The sequence below is a fragment of the Rana temporaria genome, chromosome 2 (genome assembly GCF_905171775.1).
Source record: "Rana temporaria chromosome 2, aRanTem1.1, whole genome shotgun sequence".
In the NCBI taxonomy this organism is placed as follows: Eukaryota; Metazoa; Chordata; class Amphibia; order Anura; family Ranidae; genus Rana; species Rana temporaria.
The window spans coordinates 185449462-185469042 of record NC_053490.1 but is presented as its reverse complement, the minus strand read 5'-3'; the positions used below and the strand labels follow the sequence as shown (position 1 = coordinate 185469042).

At 42.5% G+C, this 19581-nt stretch overlaps 1 protein-coding gene across 18 annotated transcripts in view; it reads left to right on the top strand.

The window, feature by feature from the left end:
• Positions 1-16250, top strand: part of DOCK9 (dedicator of cytokinesis 9) — a 365118-nt gene extending 348868 nt beyond the window's left edge. For 17 of the 18 annotated variants that reach the window (XM_040336152.1, XM_040336151.1, XM_040336141.1 and 14 more), the window contains 4 exons: positions 8066-8256; positions 10130-10230; positions 12081-12219; positions 14927-16250. In XM_040336152.1, the coding sequence (XP_040192086.1) occupies positions 8066-8256; positions 10130-10230; positions 12081-12219; positions 14927-15049 (554 nt within the window). In that variant the 3' untranslated portion in view covers positions 15050-16250. Of the gene's footprint in view, positions 1-8065; positions 8257-10129; positions 10231-12080; positions 12220-14517; positions 14526-14926 lie in introns of all 18 variants that reach the window. The other variant, XM_040336144.1, reaches the window with a different exon arrangement.
• The last annotated feature ends 3331 nt before the right edge of the window (positions 16251-19581 follow it).

Here is a 19581-nt window from a genome sequence, read left to right as displayed (position 1 = left end):
CTTGTGGGCTTCACAATGCCCACAAGCAAAGTGAGAACGTTCTGCAGACAACAATATAAAGCGTTCCTTTTGAATATCTCGGCGGAACAGCGGGACTTTTCTTTATCGTACATCACGGGACACAGAGCGGCATTCATTACTATATGGGTTATATGGAGTACCTTCAGGTGTAGACACTGGCAATCTCAAACAGGAAATGCCCCTCCCTATATAACCCCCTCCCATAGGAGGAGTACCCCAGTTTTTCCGCCAGTGTCTTAGGTGTTAGTCATGGTTTAGCTTGCCTCCGCATCCTTGGGATTAGGTGAGCTAACCGGTTCTGTCCAAAAAAGCCTCGGCGCTAAAGTGGTCAGTAACCGGACCCCAAACCCTTGGGGTATAGCCCATAATGCTTTTCTTTTTAGAGAGCTGGACCCTGGGCCCAGAACTTAGAAACCTTTGGGTGCCTAATGTTTCTGTTGCCAGAGTGCTATATGGGCCCAGGACAGTGGATCCTTCATAGGAACCCAGGGCCTGAAGGTCTAGACATCCCCACCGAGATGGGGGAAGATTGGGCCTCTTGCTTGGCAAAGTCCTGCGGCATGGAGCAGGTAAGTGAGGGGAAAACTTGCGGAACTTGGTTCTTAGCAGGTTTTTTCTGGGGGGTCACAGGGGACATGCCTAAAGTTATGCACTGCATCTGGCAAACTAGTCACATATCATAAAGATAGGATGGCTCTATATGTATTATTCCCCATAAGATGTGACCTCCCTTGTAGTGTTGGAAAAGCATTGAGTGGGGCCTGTGTGATATAAAAGTATATGTGTGTGTCAGAGAGCTGTGCTTACCTGCAAGCCTCCAGGCGATGCTCCATTCAGTCTTCCTCCTCAGAGCCTGCAAAGCAGGCAAAACGCTGACCTCCTCATGGTTCCAGGCTGCAGGCTGCAGTTTGCTGGAGCAGAGAGGTCCCTTCCTCCCAACCCCACCCCCCCCCTGTCGGGAGGGGCATTTCCTGTTTGAGAGTGCTGGGGGGGAAGGGCGGGTCAGTGGCTTAAGGAAGGGGCGGCCCTTCCTTGTTTGTTCCATATAGCTCATTCAATACTTTGGAACTGAGGAGGAAAGACCAGAACGGCAAGCACGGGGCGCCGAGGACACACAGTGGCCAGAAAGAATATTGCAGTCTTCAGAAAGACTGTTTTCAAGCCTAGGAATAGGCTGTTTCTTTTCCATCTCATAGTTTTTCTTGCAATACTACTCAGGGGGACAGAATGTTTTTTCTTTCCTAGATTTGAAAAAAAAAAAAAAAAAGTGTCATCTAGGGGAGAGGAAGCATTTTTTATCCCCCAAACAGGTGTTTGGGCATTTAACTATTTATAAGTCCCAGGTACCAATAAGTAGCAGGTGTACCTCGGTATTGTACCATGGCATCAAAAAACAAGGGTACAAGAGGTGGGGATTCCCCCAGAGAGTCTGAGGTCTCGGACAAAGCTATGCCGCTGCTTTCCCCACAGGGAGCCTTGGGGCCATCGGGCCCTCAGAAGAGGAGGTCCTTTCCTCAGGGGAATTGGACGACCTCTTGGACAAGGACCAAGTAGGTTCAGGGATCGAAGATCCGGATACAGAGGAGTCTGGGGCAGTCTCCCTGAGGGAGAGCTGGTGGATTCAAGGATTGTCGGACTTGGTCCATAGGGCATTCAACTTGCCAGTACCAGATCTCCAGGTATCGACGGTTTCAGCTTTGGGCTCACTGAGGGCGCCTCAAAGCAATGCTGTGTTTCCGATCCATCCTCTATTAGAGGGAGTTTTGTTCCAAGATTGGAACAAGCCAGATAAGATCTTCTTACCACCTAAAAAGTTCTCTGTCCTATATCCTATGGAAGAAAAATTTTCCAAAAGATGGGCTACTCCTGCAGTGGACGCAGCCATCTCATGTGTTAACAAATCGTTAACATGCCCTGTAGAAAACATACAGGTGTTCAAGGATCCAGTTGATAAGCGCTTGGAAGCACTACTTAAGAACTCCTTCACTACTGCAGGGGCAGTAGTACAGCCAGCTGTGGCTGCGATTGGGGTCGCTCAAGCATTATCGGATCAATTTAAGCAGATGCTTAAACTTATTCCTGCCCAGCAGGCAGAAGAATTTTCGGATGTCCCTAAGGCCATATGTTTTACGGTAGACGCAATCAAGGATTCTATGCAGCAAGCGTCACGTTTATCGTTATCCCTTATCCATATGAGAAGACTCTTATGGTTAAAAAGCTGGGAGGCTGAGCCCCCATGCAAGAAGCTCCTGGTAGGGTTCCCCTTCCATGGAGGACGACTCTTCGGAGAAGACCTAGATAAATACATTCAGACCATTTCAAACGGCAAGAGTACTCTCTTGCCAACTAAGAAGAAGGTTCAGGGGCCTGCGTTTAAACGACAGTATTCCCCTGGGCAGGGGCCCTCTAATGCCAAGCAGTATCGACGGCCTCCTGCAAAAGCAAACTTCGGCTTCAACAGCATATCACAAGGACAGGCTGTTAGAGGCAAAAGGCAGTGGTTTCGCAAACCAGCAAAACCAGCCCCCAAGCCAACCTTATGAAGGGGCGCCCCCACCCACGAAGGTGGGGGGAAGGCTGCGACTCTTTTCAGAGATTTGGGAAGCCAGCATTCCCGACGAGTGGGTACGGTCTTCCGTGGCCACAGGCTACAAATTAGATTTCCTAAGGTTTCCTCCTCCTCATTTCCAGGAGTCGAGGATTCCAAACGATCCGGAAAAGGGAGCCGCATTAAGATCGGCATTAGATCATCTACTTTCCCAGGAAGTAATAGTAGAGGTACCAGTCCTGGAACAGGGGCTGGGTTTCTACTCCAACCTATTCATCATCCCAAAATCCAATGGAGATGTCAGGCCAATTTTGGACCTAAAGATGGTAAATGCATATCTAAAGATCCGCTCATTTCGGATGGAATCCGTGCGGTCAGCAGCTGCCACACTCCAGAAGGACGACTTCATGGCGTCCATAGACATAAAGGATGCCTACCTTCATGTTCCAATTTATCAGCCACATCAAAGATATCTACGCTTCATGGTGGCTTCGCGTCACTTCCAATTCGTGGCGCTTCCCTTCGGGTTGGCTACGGCCCCCCGGGTGTTCACGAAGGTCCTAGCTCCGATCCTAGCCAAGCTAAGGATCCAAGGGGTCACGATCCTAGCATACCTGGACGACCTCCTAGTCATAGACCACTCGTCTCCCGGCTTGGAGCGAGCAGTGGCCCTCACGGTCCAATACCTCGAGAGGTTCGGCTGGGTCCTAAATCGAGAAAAGTCAGCTTTCCAGCCCACAAGGCAGTTGGAATATCTCGGCATGAGATTAGACACAGAACAACAAGGAGTGTTCCTACCTCTGAGGAAGGTAAAAGCCATCAAGGAATTAATCCTACTGGTTCTAAGCAAGAAAGAACCGACTATTCGCCTATGTATGAGGTTACTAGGCAAGATGGTGGCCACGTTCGAGGCGGTACCATACGCCCAGAGCCACACTCGCATCCTACAGGCAGCCATCCTGTCAGCATGGAGCAGAAGGCCACAGGCCTTGGATATCCCGTTGCCGCTCTCATCAAGAGTCCGACAAAGTCTGTGTTGGTGGTTAGACCCTCAGAATCTACTGAAGGGGAAGTCTTTCAGCCCAGTGGCTTGGAAGATAGTGACCACAGACGCCAGCCTGACGGGCTGGGGAGCAATTTTGGATGGTTGCACTCGCCAAGGTACTTGGGCAAAGCCAGAGAAGCAGTTGCCCATCAACATCTTGGAGCTCAGAGCTGCTCGACTAGCCCTCAGGGCTTGGACGTCAAAATTGCAGGGGTTCCCGGTGAGAATTCAATCAGACAATGCCACGGCCGTGGCATACATAAATCACCAAGGGGGAACCAGGAGTCAAGCCGCTCAGAGAGAGGTGAGCTTGATTCTCCTATGGGCAGAGGCGCATGTGCCCTGCATATCGGCAATATTCATTCCAGGAGTGGACAACTTTCAGGCGGACTTCTTAAGCCGCCAGACTCTATGGCCGGGGGAATGGTCTCTGCATCCACAAGTCTTTCAAGCACTCTGCCAAAGATGGGGAGTGCCGGACGTGGATATCATGGCATCGAGACTCAACAAGAAACTAGACAGGTTCGTATCCCGCTCAAGGGATCCGATGGCCTGCGGAACCGATGCGTTGGTTTGCCCTTGGCATCAGTTCAAACTTCTTTATGCGTTTCCCCCGCTCCAGTTACTACCCCGCCTGCTGCGCAGGATCCGGGTGGAACACATACCAGTCATCCTGGTAGCTCCAGCATGGCCCAGAAGGGCATGGTACTCACTCATCCTAAAGATGGTAGTGGGAGACCCTTGGACTCTTCCTCTACGGCCAGACCTGCTATCGCAAGGTCCGATCCTCCACCCTGCCTTACGGCATCTAAATTTGACGGCCTGGAAGCTGAATCCCTGATTCTCAGGGGTAGAGGTCTGTCTCAGAGAGTAGTCTCTACCCTAATCAGAGCCAGGAAACCGGTCTCTAGGGTGATTTATTACAGGGTCTGGAAGGCCTATGTAGGCTGGTGTGAGTCCAAGCGATGGCTTTCTCGCAAATTTACCATCGATAGAGTATTAAGTTTTCTCCAGCTAGGAGTGGATAAAGGATTGGCATTAAGCACAATCAAAGGACAGATTTCTGCTCTGTCAGTGTGGTTTCAGCGGCCGCTGGCCACCCACTCGCTGGTTAAGACCTTCCTTCAAGGGGTCTTACGTATTAGACCTCCAGTTAAATCCCCGCTTTGTCCGTGGGAGTTAAATCTTGTTCTGTCAAGTTTACAGAAACAACCGTTTGAGCCGTTGGCTGAAATTCCTTTGGTTCTACTGACAAGGAAGTTAGTATTTTTGGTTGCCATAGTTTCCGCAAGAAGAGTTTCGGAGCTAGCGGCCTTATCCTGTAAGGAACCATATCTTGTTTTTCATAAGGACAGGGTCGTTCTCCGCCCTCATCCTTCCTTCCTACCGAAGGTCATATCCAGTTTTCATTTGAACCAGGATTTGGTATTACCATCCTTCTTCCCTAAACCTACTTCCAGAAAGGAAGGGTTGCTGCATACCTTGGATATTGTCAGGGCCATGAAGGCCTATCTTAAAGCTACAAAGAAGATCCGGAAAACAGATGTGCTGTTCATTCTACCGGATGGGCCCAAGAAGGGGCAGGCAGCTGCAAAGTCCACCATTTCTAGGTGGATTAAGCAATTAATCACTCAGGCCTACGGCTTGAAAGGGTTGCCTCCTCCAGTATCATTAAAGGCTCATTCTACTAGAGCCATGGGCGCCTCCTGGGCAGCACACCACCAGATCTCTATGGCTCAAGTTTGCAAGGCGGCAACCTGGTCTTCTGTCCACACATTTACAAAATTCTACAAGTTGGACGTAAGAAGGAATACTGATACTGCCTTCGGGCAGGCAGTGCTGCAGGCTGCAGTTTGAGACCCTCGGATTCCGGGGGCTCCTCTTTTTTGAGTTAAATTTAAAATTTAAAATTATTTTTCTCAACTAAGTTGGATTTATTATGATTTGAGTATATCTCTAAATTAAATCCTTTTGTCTTGGAGATGTTCTCCCTCCCCTCATTGTAAGCATTGCTTTGGGACATCCCATATAGTAATGAATGCCGCTCTGTGTCCCGTGATGTACGATAAAGAAAAAGAGATTTTTAATACAGCTTACCTGTAAAATCTTTTTCTTGGAGTACATCACGGGACACAGAGCTCCCACCCCTCTTTTTTGAGGACCATTTTGGGAGGCATACTGCTTGCTACAAAACTGAGGTACTCCTCCTATGGGAGGGGGTTATATAGGGAGGGGCATTTCCTGTTTGAGATTGCCAGTGTCTACACCTGAAGGTACTCCATATAACCCATATAGTAATGAATGCCGCTCTGTGTCCCGTGATGTACTCCAAGAAAAAGATTTTACAGGTAAGCTGTATTAAAAATCTCTTTTTTTAAATGAGTGACACTATATTGACATTTACAACGAGAGATGAAAGCAGATATGTTTAAAAATTGAAACGTGATGGGAACCCTGCTTTAAGGGGAGAGTGGCCAATCGTATAGTTGTGGAGGGATCATCTATTGCAGGGATCCTCAAACTACGGCCCTCCAGCTGTTGCGGAACTACAAATCCCATGAGGCATTGCAAAACTCATTTCACTGACATGACTAGCCATGATGGGAATTGTAGTTCCTGAACACCTGGAGGGCCGTAGTTTTAAGACCCCTGACCTATTGTTTTGAATCTAAGTCACTGGTGAATTTTAACTAGGGCTGTGCAAATTAACTTTTAATTAATCAATTAATCTTAAATTTTTTTGATCGATCAAAATATTTTTGATCGATTAAAATTCTTTTGATTGGTACTCACCTCTCCGCCGGCTTCTGGGCCTTCAGGGAGATCCATCGGAGATCCGGTGATGTCATGAACACCGGCGGGGCTTGCCGTGTCCATCTGAAGGGCTCCTTTGCTGTGCCTTCATATCTGCATGCCGGCGGGACCTTACTATCTGCCACACGCAAGGGCTGTTGCACTTCCCTCCATAACTTCCCTCTATCAACCTGGGATTCTACAGCCATCCACTGGGAGTTGTGATAATTCCCTTCATGGGACATCTACATGCCGACGGGCTGATGTTAACCTCTCCTCATCTGGATTCAGCAGTGGTATCGCTGTACACATTTTTATACCAGTATCATACTTAGGTACATGTTTTTATGACTGCTTTTGCTCCCGTTTGGTATTACTCGCACCATTTTTACGTTTTATGTAGCTACATCAATTTTATCTCCAGTGCAATATTTATTTGGTTACCTACTTGAAGACTATAAAAGTTTTAATGCTATTCCCATCGAGCGCTGCCTGTGTGTTTTTTGTATCCTGCTATCCATTTTTCCAGTGGTTGGTAGCTGCACTGGGAATCAGCCTGCAAGGAGATCAGCTAAAAGTAGTTGGATCTGTATGTGCGTTATAATTAATCGAAATTAGTCGATTAATCGATTTTAAAAAGATTTTTGGAACTCTATCTCATCTTTTATCGCCAATCTTACGGGCAACCTTACCAAGCTTACTCCTACTAACGCATTATTAGGTATAGATCTAGACAAATACCCCACTTTGTATAGGACTATTGTCTTACATATTTTGATAGCCTCAAGAATTACAGTGGCCTCTCTATGGAAATCCGCAGATGCCCCAAACCTACCAATGGTCATCACCAGATTAAACACCCAAGCTCAATTAGAACTATTATTAGCCTATAAGAATGATTCTATAATCCCCTATTGTAGAAAATGGAAAATGTGGTTAACCCACCCGAAAGCTTCCAAATATTTAAAAGATTCCTTACTTTAATAATCTTCCTATAGTCTGAAGAATAACAGTATAAAATACTGAATCTTTGGTATAGATAATGACTAACGGCAGCCTTTATTTCAGTTTTCTCCATCCCTCCCCCCCCCCTCCTTTATTTGTCTTTACTTTAGCTGTATAGGTGTACCACTGATCATCTTGGTGACCTCCCAGTCCTACAGTTTGTACCCAATTGGGGTAGGCTGGCCTAGGTCGCTGAGTACCGTATTCTTTTTCTGTTAAATGTTTGCCTGTACATGGTGATTATACTACTCAAGTTGTATATTGAATGCAACTATCTCAAGTGTTGTAAATTGATAAACCCAATAAAAATTTATTGATAAAAAAAAAAAAAAGTCGATTAATCGAACAGAAACATTTCGATCAGTAACAGCCCTAATTTTAACGGATTCTGGAATGTGTTTGTCACACAATTTCTTGGACTATTAGTCACATTTAATTTGGATTTTGATTGATTTTTTGGCCCAGGTTTTTTTTGCTGTTTTATTTTTTTCATTTTTATTGCATCATTTGAATTGTATGGGCTGCACTAACCTTTTATAACATTTACAAATTAGTAATGCTTGAATCAGGATGGCCCCAAACAAATCAGCAGTGACCGTTCCCATGTAGCTTTCTTCCCCTTTTAACACAAAATGACTGTTTCTCTCTTACAGCTTTACACAGTTTCCCTTATGTGAAAAAGCGGATTCCTGTCATGTATCAGCACCACACTGACCTGAACCCCATAGAAGTAGCAATTGATGAAATGAGTAAAAAAGTAGCTGAGCTTCGTCAAGTTTGCTCTTCTTCTGAAGTGGATATGATCAAATTACAATTAAAACTGCAAGGCAGTGTCAGTGTACAGGTAAGTTTTCCTGTGATGGTTTATTATTACATTTTATTTAAGCTTTACCCCTGGCATTATAGATTGGTTTGGCTTTCTTTTAGATCTTCTGTTAAACTTTTCACCCATAAAAATGTCATGATGGCCAATAATCCTACAGTCATGCTTTGACCACAGTTGCCATTTTTCCCTTTGTCTGCAGCCATACACTGGTCACTTTAAAGCGGGGGTTCACCCTAGAATAAAACATTTTTTTATTCTATCATAAAATTCGGCATCGTAGCGCGAGCTACAGTATGCCGGTCTTACATTTTTTATCCCCGTACTCACTGTTTAATCCGACCTAGACGATTCCGTCTGCCCACGGGGAATGGGCGTTCCAATCCAGACGGAAAGTGATTGACGGCCGGCTCTGGCGCGTCACGCTTCTCTGGAAATAGCCGAAATAGGCTTGGCTCTTCACGGCGCCTGCGCATAGCCTGTGCGCAGGCGCCGTGAAGAGCCGAGACCTACTCCGGCTGTCTTCGGGGAGAGTGACGTGCCAGGGCCGGCCGTCAATCATCCTCCCTCTCCATAGGCACGCCCATTCCCCGCGGGAGCCGAAATCTTTAATGTACGAGTACACAGTGAGTACGGGGGTAAAAAAATCGGGACAGGCATACTGTAGCTCGCGCTACAATGCCTGTCTCGATGGAAAAATGATGTAAGTGAGGGTGAACTACCGCTTTAACAGGCTTTGTGATCTGACAAATTGAGCTGTCCATCAGATTGTTTTATCTATTCATATAGTTCCCCAGAATTCTGTAGCTCATTACAAAATAAATAGAATCCGGTTTCTCTGTCCTCTGCACTTGTGTTTAAAGCGGATGTGCCATGGGAACAAAATATTAAAAGCCAGCAGCTACAAATACTGCAGCTGCTGACTTTTAATATTAGGACACTTACCTGTCCTGGAGTCCAGCGCCGATCGCAGCAGAGCACGAGCGATCGCTCGTCACTCTGCTGCTCCCCCCGCCATCCACGCTGAGGGAACCAGGAAGTGAAGCGCTGCGGCTTCACTGCCCGGTTCCCTACGGCGCATGCGCGAGTCGCGCTGCGCCCGCCGATCGGCTCACACGCTGTGTGCTGGGAGCCGAGTGTTCCCAGCACACAACGGGCGACAGACGGGATGTGACGGAATGCCCGTCTTTCGCCCGTAGCGTGTGGCCGGAAGTGGGTGCAAATACCTGTCTTTAGACAGGTGTCTGCACCCCCCTCCCCCCTGAAAGGTGTCAAATGTGACACCGGAGGGGGGGAGGGTTCCGATCAGCGGGACTCCACTTTAGGGTGGAGGACCGCTTTAAGATAAATATGTATGACAACTTTCTTTTGAAAATATTCACTGCCCAACTGAAAGCTAGCATTTTCAGAGAGGTTCACAATTGCGTTTTATTTTTATTTTTTTTGCAGGTCACCTTTCAAAGTCTAATATTTTACCCCAGTTATACAAATGCACAAACATTTGGCAATTATCCTGAACAAATTCCTTACACCATCCCTGCTGTACTTACCTTCCATAGGTAATGTGCTGTCTGTGCCCATGCAGCCAGTGCAGCAGTCCTGGGATTTAAAATCTCCACGCTTCTTCATATTCATTCTTCAGGGCTTCCAGGAGGGTTCAGAGCATACTGATTGGTCAGCAGCACCAGTGCTACACTGGCTGTGTGGGCACTTGACAGCGCATCACCCACAGTGCAGACCTGGGGAGGGTGTAGGGTGTGTGTTCAGCATTTCAGTTTGTTTGATAAGATGAACTTACTCTCCAAGTACCAACACTCCTATTGGATGGCATAACATTTTAAATCGCTTTGATTATATAAAAAATGAATAGGTTTGTTATACTTTTACTTTCCAGGTAAATGCTGGACCTTTAGCATATGCAAGAGCTTTCTTGGATGATACCAACACTAAAAGATATGCAGACAACAAAATAAAGCAACTAAAAGAGGTTTTCAGGTAATGTTGAATAGTACTTATAGATGGTTAACATGTTTTTATCTGGCATATGTATTTTTCTTAGTGCACATCTTTTGTAGTGAAGTTGGATATCAGAGTGTGTATTTAACCACCTGAGGACCGGAAGGATTTACCCCCTTAATGACCAAGCCATTTTTTGCAATACGGCACTGCGTTGCTTTAACTGACAATTGCGGTCGTGCAACATTGTTCCCAAACAAAATTTGGTGGTATTTGATCACCTTTTTATTTTTTGCACTATAAACAAAAAAAAACACAAATTTTGAAAGAAAAGCGATTCTTTTTTGCTGTCATAAATATCCCCCAAAAAAATATTCAATGAATTTCTTCCTCATTTTAGGCTAATATGTATTCTACATATTTTCTGTAAAAAAAATCGCAATATTAATATGATACAAGATTTATATAGCGCCAACAGTTTGCGCAGCACTTTACAACATCAGGAAAGACAGTACAGTCACAATACAATTCAATACAGGAAGGATCAGAGGGCCCTGCTCGTTAGAGCTTACAGTCAAGAAGGGAGGGTCAAGTGGAACAAAGGGTAGTAGATGTGGGGGATGATTAGGTGGACAAAATGAAAATACAGTTGTTAGGTGTGGGTAGGATAGGCTTCTCTGAAGAGGAGGGTTTTCAGGGATCCTCTAAAAGCTAATAGAGAAGGAGATAGACGGACAGGTTGGGGTAAGGAGTTCCATAGGCTTGCAGAGGCTCTGGAAAAGTCCTGGAGACGAGCATGTGAGCAGGTGATAAGAGAGCAGGAGGTCTTCAGAAGAACGAATATAATGATTAGGTTGGTATTTAGAGACTAGGTCAGTGATGTAGCTGGGGAAAGAGTTGTGGCTGGCTTTGTAGGTAATTGTTAGTATTTTGAATTTAATTTGTTGGGTGAGTGGAAGCCAGTGGAGGGAATGACAGAGAGGTGTAGCGGAGACAGTGCAGTTGGTAAGGTGGCTGAGTCTGGCAGCAGCATTTATGATGGACTGAAGGGGGAATAGAGTATGCAGAGGTGAGCCAATGAGGAGGGAGTTGCAGTAATTAGGTGAGAGATGACCAGGGAGTGAATTAAGAGTTTTGTTGTGTAATTGGCTAGAAAGGGGCGTATTTTGGAGAATATATTGATTTGCGCAAAAGTTATACAGTCTACAAAACAAGGAATAGATTTTGCCACTTTTTTTGGGGGGATCATTGACATATATACAGCGATCAGTGCTATAAAAATGCACCGATTACTGTATATGTGACACTGGCAGGGAAGGGGTTAACACTAGTGGTGATCAAGGGGTTTAATGTGTTCCCTGGGTGGTGTTTCTAACTGTGGGGGGAGTATACTGACTGGAGAAGGAAAGAGATTGCTGTTCCGGATCACTAGGAACAGACTATCTCTCTCTACTCCCCTGTCAGAACGGGGATCTGTTTGTTTACATTGACCTTTTCCTGTTCTGGCTCTGTGGAGTGATCGCGGGTGGCCGGCGGACATCACGGCCACCAATCACACGCATCCCCCACTGTATCTATTACACAAACCAACGTACAGCTACGGCAATAGAGCCAACCTCCTACAGTATGACGGCGGCTGGTCGGCAAGTGGTTAATCATTTGTAATCTATGCAAAATCTCAAACTAACATTTCCATGGAATTTAACATAATTTATAGGAAGGTTACCTAGATACCATTTCACCACAAGCACTTGAATACACAAATTTACTATGTTTTTTGGGATGTTGATTTACATTATTAGGCGCGATAATAGTGTGCTTCCTCCAGCAGAGATATTCACCTTAAACTTGTTTTTGGCATAATTGTCATGACCTTTTAATCAATTTAGGCAATTTGTTGAAGCATGTGGCCAGGCCTTGTGTGTAAATGAAAGGCTCATAAAGGAAAACCAGTTTGAATATCAAGAAGAGATGAAAGCTAATTACAGAGAAATGGTGAAAGAGCTGTCTGAAATCATGCATGAGCAGGTATGTAGTGACGCACCTGGAATATTCTGTGTGAGGAATAAGTGCTGTTTTATGTTATGCAAAGTAGTCACAATTTAAACCATTGTCTCATAACCCAACAGTAACCAGTTGGCTTCAGTTTATGGTCTAGCAAGTCAACCATAGAGAAGTATCTAGAGTCCGCACTGACAGTTCTAAGTTTAGATACACTTATAAGACTATATTTGGTTTTTTTTCTACTGTATCCAAAACATTTAGAAATGAACCTAAAAAGTTAAACTTGAAATCCAAGAAAAACATACCCCCTTAATGACCAGGCCATTTTTTGCGATCCGGCACTGTGCTAATTTAACTGACAACTGCGTGGTCGTACGATGCTGTACCCAAATACAATTTTTTTTTCCCACAAATAGAGCTTTCTTTTGGTGGTATTTGATAACCCCTGCTGTTTTTATTTTTTGTGCTAGAAACAAAAAAGGCTGATAATTTTGCAAAAAAAATAATTTTTTCACTGTTATAAAACCTATCCAATAAAAATGTAAAAAATATTTTTTTTCATCAATTTAGGCCAATATGTATTCTGCTACATATTTTTGGTAAAAAAAAATCGCAATAATTGTATATTGATTGGTTTGTGCAGGAGTTATAACATCTTCAAACTAGGGGATAGATTTATGGCATTTTTTTTTTTACTAGCATCGGTGGCGTTTAACAATTTTTAGCGAGATTGCGGCGGACAGATCAGACACCTAACACTTTTGACACTTTTTTGGGAACCATGACATTACTACCGTAATCGGTGCTAAAAATATGCACGGTTACTGTACTAATGACACTGGCAGGGAAGGGGTTAAGTGTGTCCCTAGGGGATGCTTTCTAACTGTGTGGGGGATGGACTCAGTAGATGAACATCGTGATCCGTGTTCCTGATTAACAGAAACACATGATCACTGTGTTCATCTGACAGAATGACGCTTTGCCTTGTTTCTATCTCTCTATGGAGCAATTGCGGCTGGATGCTGGGCATGCGTCCGCTGTACCCGCTGATTGGTTCCCCCTTTGGCCAATCGGCGTGCACACCCACAGTATCTATTGCACAAAATGATGTACAGGTACGTCATTTTGCTCAAAAGAGCCGCCCTGCTGCAGTATATATGCTATGGGCAGTCTTTTAAGTAGTAAATTTGCCAAATGATTATATTTGTTCATTTAGTCCGAAGGTTTACACAGCTCCTCCAAAGTAAAGCCATCAACATACCTGTATCCCAAAACGGTTCAAGACATGCTGTGAATAACATTCACAGTTGCTTGTGCTCAACCAGTTTGTCAAGCCACCAAATAGCTGATGTCATATCTAATCAGATGTGCAGCACCATGGCAACTGCAGATGAAACGGGCTAAGATGGCAGCTTCATTGGCTATAAAGAATAGAAGGGTTTAGTACCACTTTAAGTCTCACAATGCCATCCTTTTAAAAAAAAAAAAAAAACCCTGCACTGAAAACCTTAAGGGGTTGAAATGTAAGTCTTACTGGTTGCTGTGAGGCAGTTCAGATGATGTTTAGCAACTGTTCTTTAAAGCAGTATTAAACACACACCCAAAACCAAAGATTTAAAATATTATAGTTTACCAATAATTAGATGTGGTGGCTGCATTCGTTTTTTCTTTTTAGCTTTTTTTACATTTTTGTTTTCATCTGGTGATCTGGCCAGTAACTTACCTCCTATATTAGAGTGCCCCCACTCTGGATGAAGGAGAAATGCGGCTAACTGCTACTTTTGCTGAAGAGATTATTGTGTTGTAAAATAAACTAACTGGCCAGATCACCAGGTGAAAATAAAGAACGCCTAAAAATAAGACAACCAATGCAATCATCACAACTAAGAATTGGTAAGCTGCAATATACAAAACATTTTTGCTTTTGGATTTAGTACCATTTTAATAAATAAAGCTTTTTGTTTGACCTTCCTGCTTTATATACATAGCAGTTTAATTCTCATATCTCAACCCAATCTTCACAGATATTGCATGTCAGTAAGATCTGTGCTTGTTGGCACTAAAAATGTCCTTACCAAACTTATACGCACTAGGGCCAATAAACCATCAGATTCTGGAAGGAACCCCTCTGCTAATATGTATTATACATTGGAATATATGGTGTTTGTGTTTTATCCTTTAAAATCTATGGCAACGGTATGTGTATCATAGGACCTTGTGTCTCTAAGGTCATTCATTTCCTGTGATACAGAATAGGATGTTGTGTCAGAGTAACCATAACTGGATGTTTCTCTTTTTCTTTCCTTGTGCACACATGGGCAGATGGGATGGTAATGAAATTTGTTCTGTTCTGTTTTGATCTATGCATGTTTGCTTAAGATAGATTTAAATGCAGGAGTTGTTTTTTGGCTTTGGGCTTATTGATGTTTTAATTTTTATGAAATGTTTGGCACAGTCACTGTAACCACCAAGATTAGAATTACTGTGCTGATAAATGCATTGAATGGGTTAGGGAAGCAGTATATCGATTTAAAACTGTGTCTTGACTTTGATTTTCCATTTCAAGAAACCATGTGAAAGTCCAGGAACAAAAATGTGGTTGATTGGGGGATTATTTGGCTTTGTTTTCGGGATTTTTTTTTCTGGGTTTTTTCCCCCTTCGTTTTACTCACTTGGAACTAATTTTACCAAATTTTTGATTCCTCTTCTTTCTTCTTTTTGTGTCCTGAAGATTTGGTGCGGAGAGGAAAAGATCAGTGTTATGCAGAACTCACTTCACATCTTCAATGCCATAAGTGGAACTCCAACAAGCACAACAGTCCATGGAATGACCAATTCCTCCTCCATTGCATGATTGTCCTTGTCCTTGTTCATTTCACACCATGCCTCACATATGGCTATCTCAGGATGCTTTGCAGAGCCCATGGTCTTCTATAAATGGATGACCATTTACTACTATTACAGATGTTTAGCCAACTTATATGGTTGTTGAAATATGGCTGGGTATGGTTATTGCAGGAGCCATAACGCCATGTGTGTTTGTGTGTTACATTTGGCAATACCTGCTTTTAAAAAAAAAAAAAAAAAAGTCAAAAGGGGAAAAGTAATGTATTAAATATTTTTATGCTAGCTAGAACCCTACTTTAGGGCAGTCACAAGGAATAGCACAGTAGGTCTTAAAGGAGAAGATATCAAGGAATGTATAGTATATTATATAAAATATGACACTAAAGTTTACATATTAGTTTTAAAACCAAGCACATTTAGTCTTCAGTCAGTTAACTATTTTTTTCCCCATTCCTCTGCTGTTTGTGTTTTTAAATACGGACGATCTTAATTTTATTTTAATGCTCAACTGGAAATAAGGTTCATATGTACATGCAATTTAGCTTAGGATCACTGAATGCTTGCTAAGGATTGTATTTCCTTGTTTGTATTATGGATTGTCTGTGATCTTCCAAATTTAACTTATACAAAATACACACGAAAAACCTTAATATTTCACCTCTTCACACATTCACACTGCTTTTACTAGTCCGTCCTGAAAGATGTTACTGAGTATTGAGAATGTATATATTGTTAATTGACACAAATCATTTTTTCTGTACATAAACGTGTTACATTTCTATGCATTTTTTTAATGTTCATTGCTGAAAACTTTTATTGTGACAAATGTGCTTATTCATTTTACCTGCTATATTTTTGTCTTTACAGTTTATTCTTGTACATAAACAAGTGCAATACAAAGACGTATACAGTCTTTGCTATGTTAGGTTTATACACTGTTCAAAAGAAAACTTTTCTTTTTGCCAAAGCAAAGGTCATGTATGTATTGGTGGTTATGAATACTGTGGTTAAATGGTGGTGTTATTTAAAGCTTTGATCATATTGTTCTTTCAAAATAATAATTTAGTAATTTTATATTTGGGGAGGGGTGAATACAAAGTTTTTAATTTTATTTAACTGGAAAAACAGTCCTGCTGTAATTAACATTGTGTACTACATATGTATTAAAGGAAACTGCTAATTTCCCTGTTTTATTTTGCTTTCATCAAGATTGCTGTATCATGTGTTCTTGTCCCAAATTACACAAAAAGACCAAATTAAACTGTTCTAACATTCGAGTTGAAAACAGGTTTCAGTTGCAAAGATTTTATAATACATGTAATGCCACCCTGCCACGTGGCACATTTGCAATGTGGGATTCCTAAACCTGGCCATACATGGATCAATATTCGGCCATTTCAGCAGGCTCTGGGCCAAGTTTGAGCCATCCATGGCCGCTCCTGTTCATGATTAGTCAATCTATTGATTGACTTCTCATGAATGGCCCTGCTGGAAAATTTCCATTCAAGCAGCTCTTGCAGCCATTTGGCTGTAGCGCTAAACAGTGTATTCTGATGGTGGGGGAGTTCTGCTGTCAGAATTCAATTACATAATGAAGCAAAAAAAAAAAATCTGCAGTCATGTGAAAAAAAGTACAACCCGTATAAAATGTTGACTTTTTCGAAATATTAAGACAGGCGAATAGATTCACGCAATACCTACAGATATACTTGAATAAAACACTAATAAAATGTGCATTTTTAACCATTCAGTCAACAAAAGTATCAATAGATGTAATACTGTACAATGGAAAAAGTCAGTACCCTTTGGTAAAAAATAACCTTGTGTGCACATATTTTTTATAACTACTAGAAAGCCTCTGTTATTGACTTTTTTTGACCACTAAGGGCTCTTTCACACGGAGCGGACCGTTTCTCGGTCCGCTCCGTGTGTCCGCCAAAGCTCAGCGGGGATCCCCGCTGAGCTGTCGGCGGATAAGGGCGGTCCCCGCACACAGTGCAGGGACCGCCCTGTCTCTGCTCCGCTCTCCCCTATGGGGGACCGGATGCAGACGGTCCGTCTGTCCGTCTGCATCCGGTCCGTTCCGCCGAACGGAAGAAAAATAGGGTTTCTTCCGTTCAGAAAAGCGGAACCCGACTGATGCGGACGCTAGCGGATGCTCCATCCGCTAACGGACGCGTCCCCATAGGGATGCATTACAACGGACTTGTAATGAACGGACAGACGGAGCGGACGTCTGAAAGGGGCCTGAACCTTTCAAAATTCCTTCAGTTGTAAGATGTCTGTTGGTTTTCTTACATGAACTGCTCGTTTCCAAGTCCTGTAAGATGCTTAATGGATTGAGATCTGGAGAATTTGGAGGCCAACTCAACACCTCAAACGCATGTTCCTCAAACCGTTTCTGAACAATTTTTGCAGTGTGCTAGGGTGCATTATCTGAAGAGGTGTACTTTGTCACCAACCATGTTTAGGTAGGTGGTGTGTGTCATAGTAACATCCCTATGAATGGCAGATATTACACTTCCTCCACTGGCTTGCCTTCTTCCCATACTGCACCCTGGTGCCATCTCTTCCACAGATAAGCATTCATGAGACCAGGCCACCTTCTTCCATTGTTCCGTAGTCCCGTTCTGATGCTCAGATGCCTATTGTAGGTACTTTTGCCTGTGAATATTTTTTTATCTCCTGAGCCAGGAGGCTCAAAAGACTTGAAAAATGCATGTACTGATGAGATTTGTTGTGAGCAAGAAACTTTGGAGTGTATGTATAATATGGGTATAGTATAGCATTACCCCCTTTAAAATCACATTTCTTGCTTTGCAGCCTGAAATGAAGACACCATTTTTGTATCATCACCTGTATTTACACACACATTTCTTCTGTGCAACTTATAACATCCTGTGTGCATCTTATTAAAACAAATGAAACATAGAACACCAACATGTTAGGAAAAAAAAAAAAAAAAGGATCACTAAGTTGGAGAAAGGATCACCACCCTCCTAAAATTGACTTCTAAACTCAATCAGTTAATCACCTTCTCAATGGCACACAAAGCCATTTGACTTTCAACTGTTATCAGCTGTGGTTATTTTGACTTGTTCAGCATGAAAAAATTTTCCACGAGCTGTCGTGTGTGTGTGTAAATAAATATATATGTATGCATGTATGTATGTGTATATATGTGTATATATATATATTTATATATATATGTGTATGTATATATATATATATATATATATATATATATATATATATATATATATATATATATATATATGTGTATATGTGTGTGTGTGTGTATATATATATATATATATATATATATATATATATATATGTATATGTGTGTGTGTGTGTATGTATATATATATATATATATATATATATATATATATTTATTAATCTTTATTAGCGATAAAATGAGAACAGGCTTATCTGGGTTATCCCTATTTTCTTTCAGACCTGGTTTACATGGGCTTCTGCTTATGTAAGAACACTGTGTGCAGCAAAGCTTTTATAGCACACTTCAATAAGTTTTGTTTACAGCCTTTAAATAACTGTTCTATTAGAGTCTGGGGCTATTACCATGCTTCAGGCAGTGCTGAAGCCTGCTAGAATTTTAACCACATGCTGTCCATCCAATAGCAGTTTTACAGGGCAGCAGCTGTGCACCAGTTCATTATATATATATATATATATATATATATATATATATATATATTATATAATAAATGTGAATCCATGCTTCCACCTGCACTGTTGTATGAACAAGCTCTTAAAAAGGAACTTCACCGAGGCATGGCAAAATTAAGATTTCCTTAAGGTAGCAAAGGAGCTTCTGTGTGTGCACCAAATTCAAACGGCAAAATGAAATGGCAACTTGGATTAATTCATAAATGGCAAAAAGGAGGTACAATTGGACAGCAATGCCTTAAACGATGCAAAAATTCCCCAGTACGAGAGACCCTACATGCACAGATGAAGTTAATGCACCAGAGATTATATAAACAGATTGTTTATAAATCTAAATAACATTTTATGGTTTATTCAAATTACTTCATAATGCTCCCTCCTCACCAGGGGCTCTTGACTACTTGTGGTGCTTAGATCTATAATATGAAGTAACTCAAAGTACCACTTTACATCTTGGGCTTCATGTACACTTGACCGTAATGTGCCATGGGAAAACACTGAGCGTTCAGCGGTTTTTGCCTCGTTTTGCGGTTTCCAGCAGTCAAAACATTCCTATCCTGAACGAGATTCTTCTGTGTTCAGGAGAGGGAGGATTTAACTCCTCTGACCGCAACAACACCTTAACTCTGCTGAAAGCCTTGTAAAAATGGACACACAGGCTTTTATGGAGCTAAATTTAGGACCTTTGGCAAAAAAAAAACCCACCAAAAGCTCCTAAACTCAAGTTTTAGGAGCTGTAGTGTACATGAAGCCTTGGAGATGTGAAACAATAATAAATGGTATGTCAAACTGGTTTTCTGTTTCCATTTAAAGACATTGGTTAGCCCCCATCCTGTCCCATTTCTT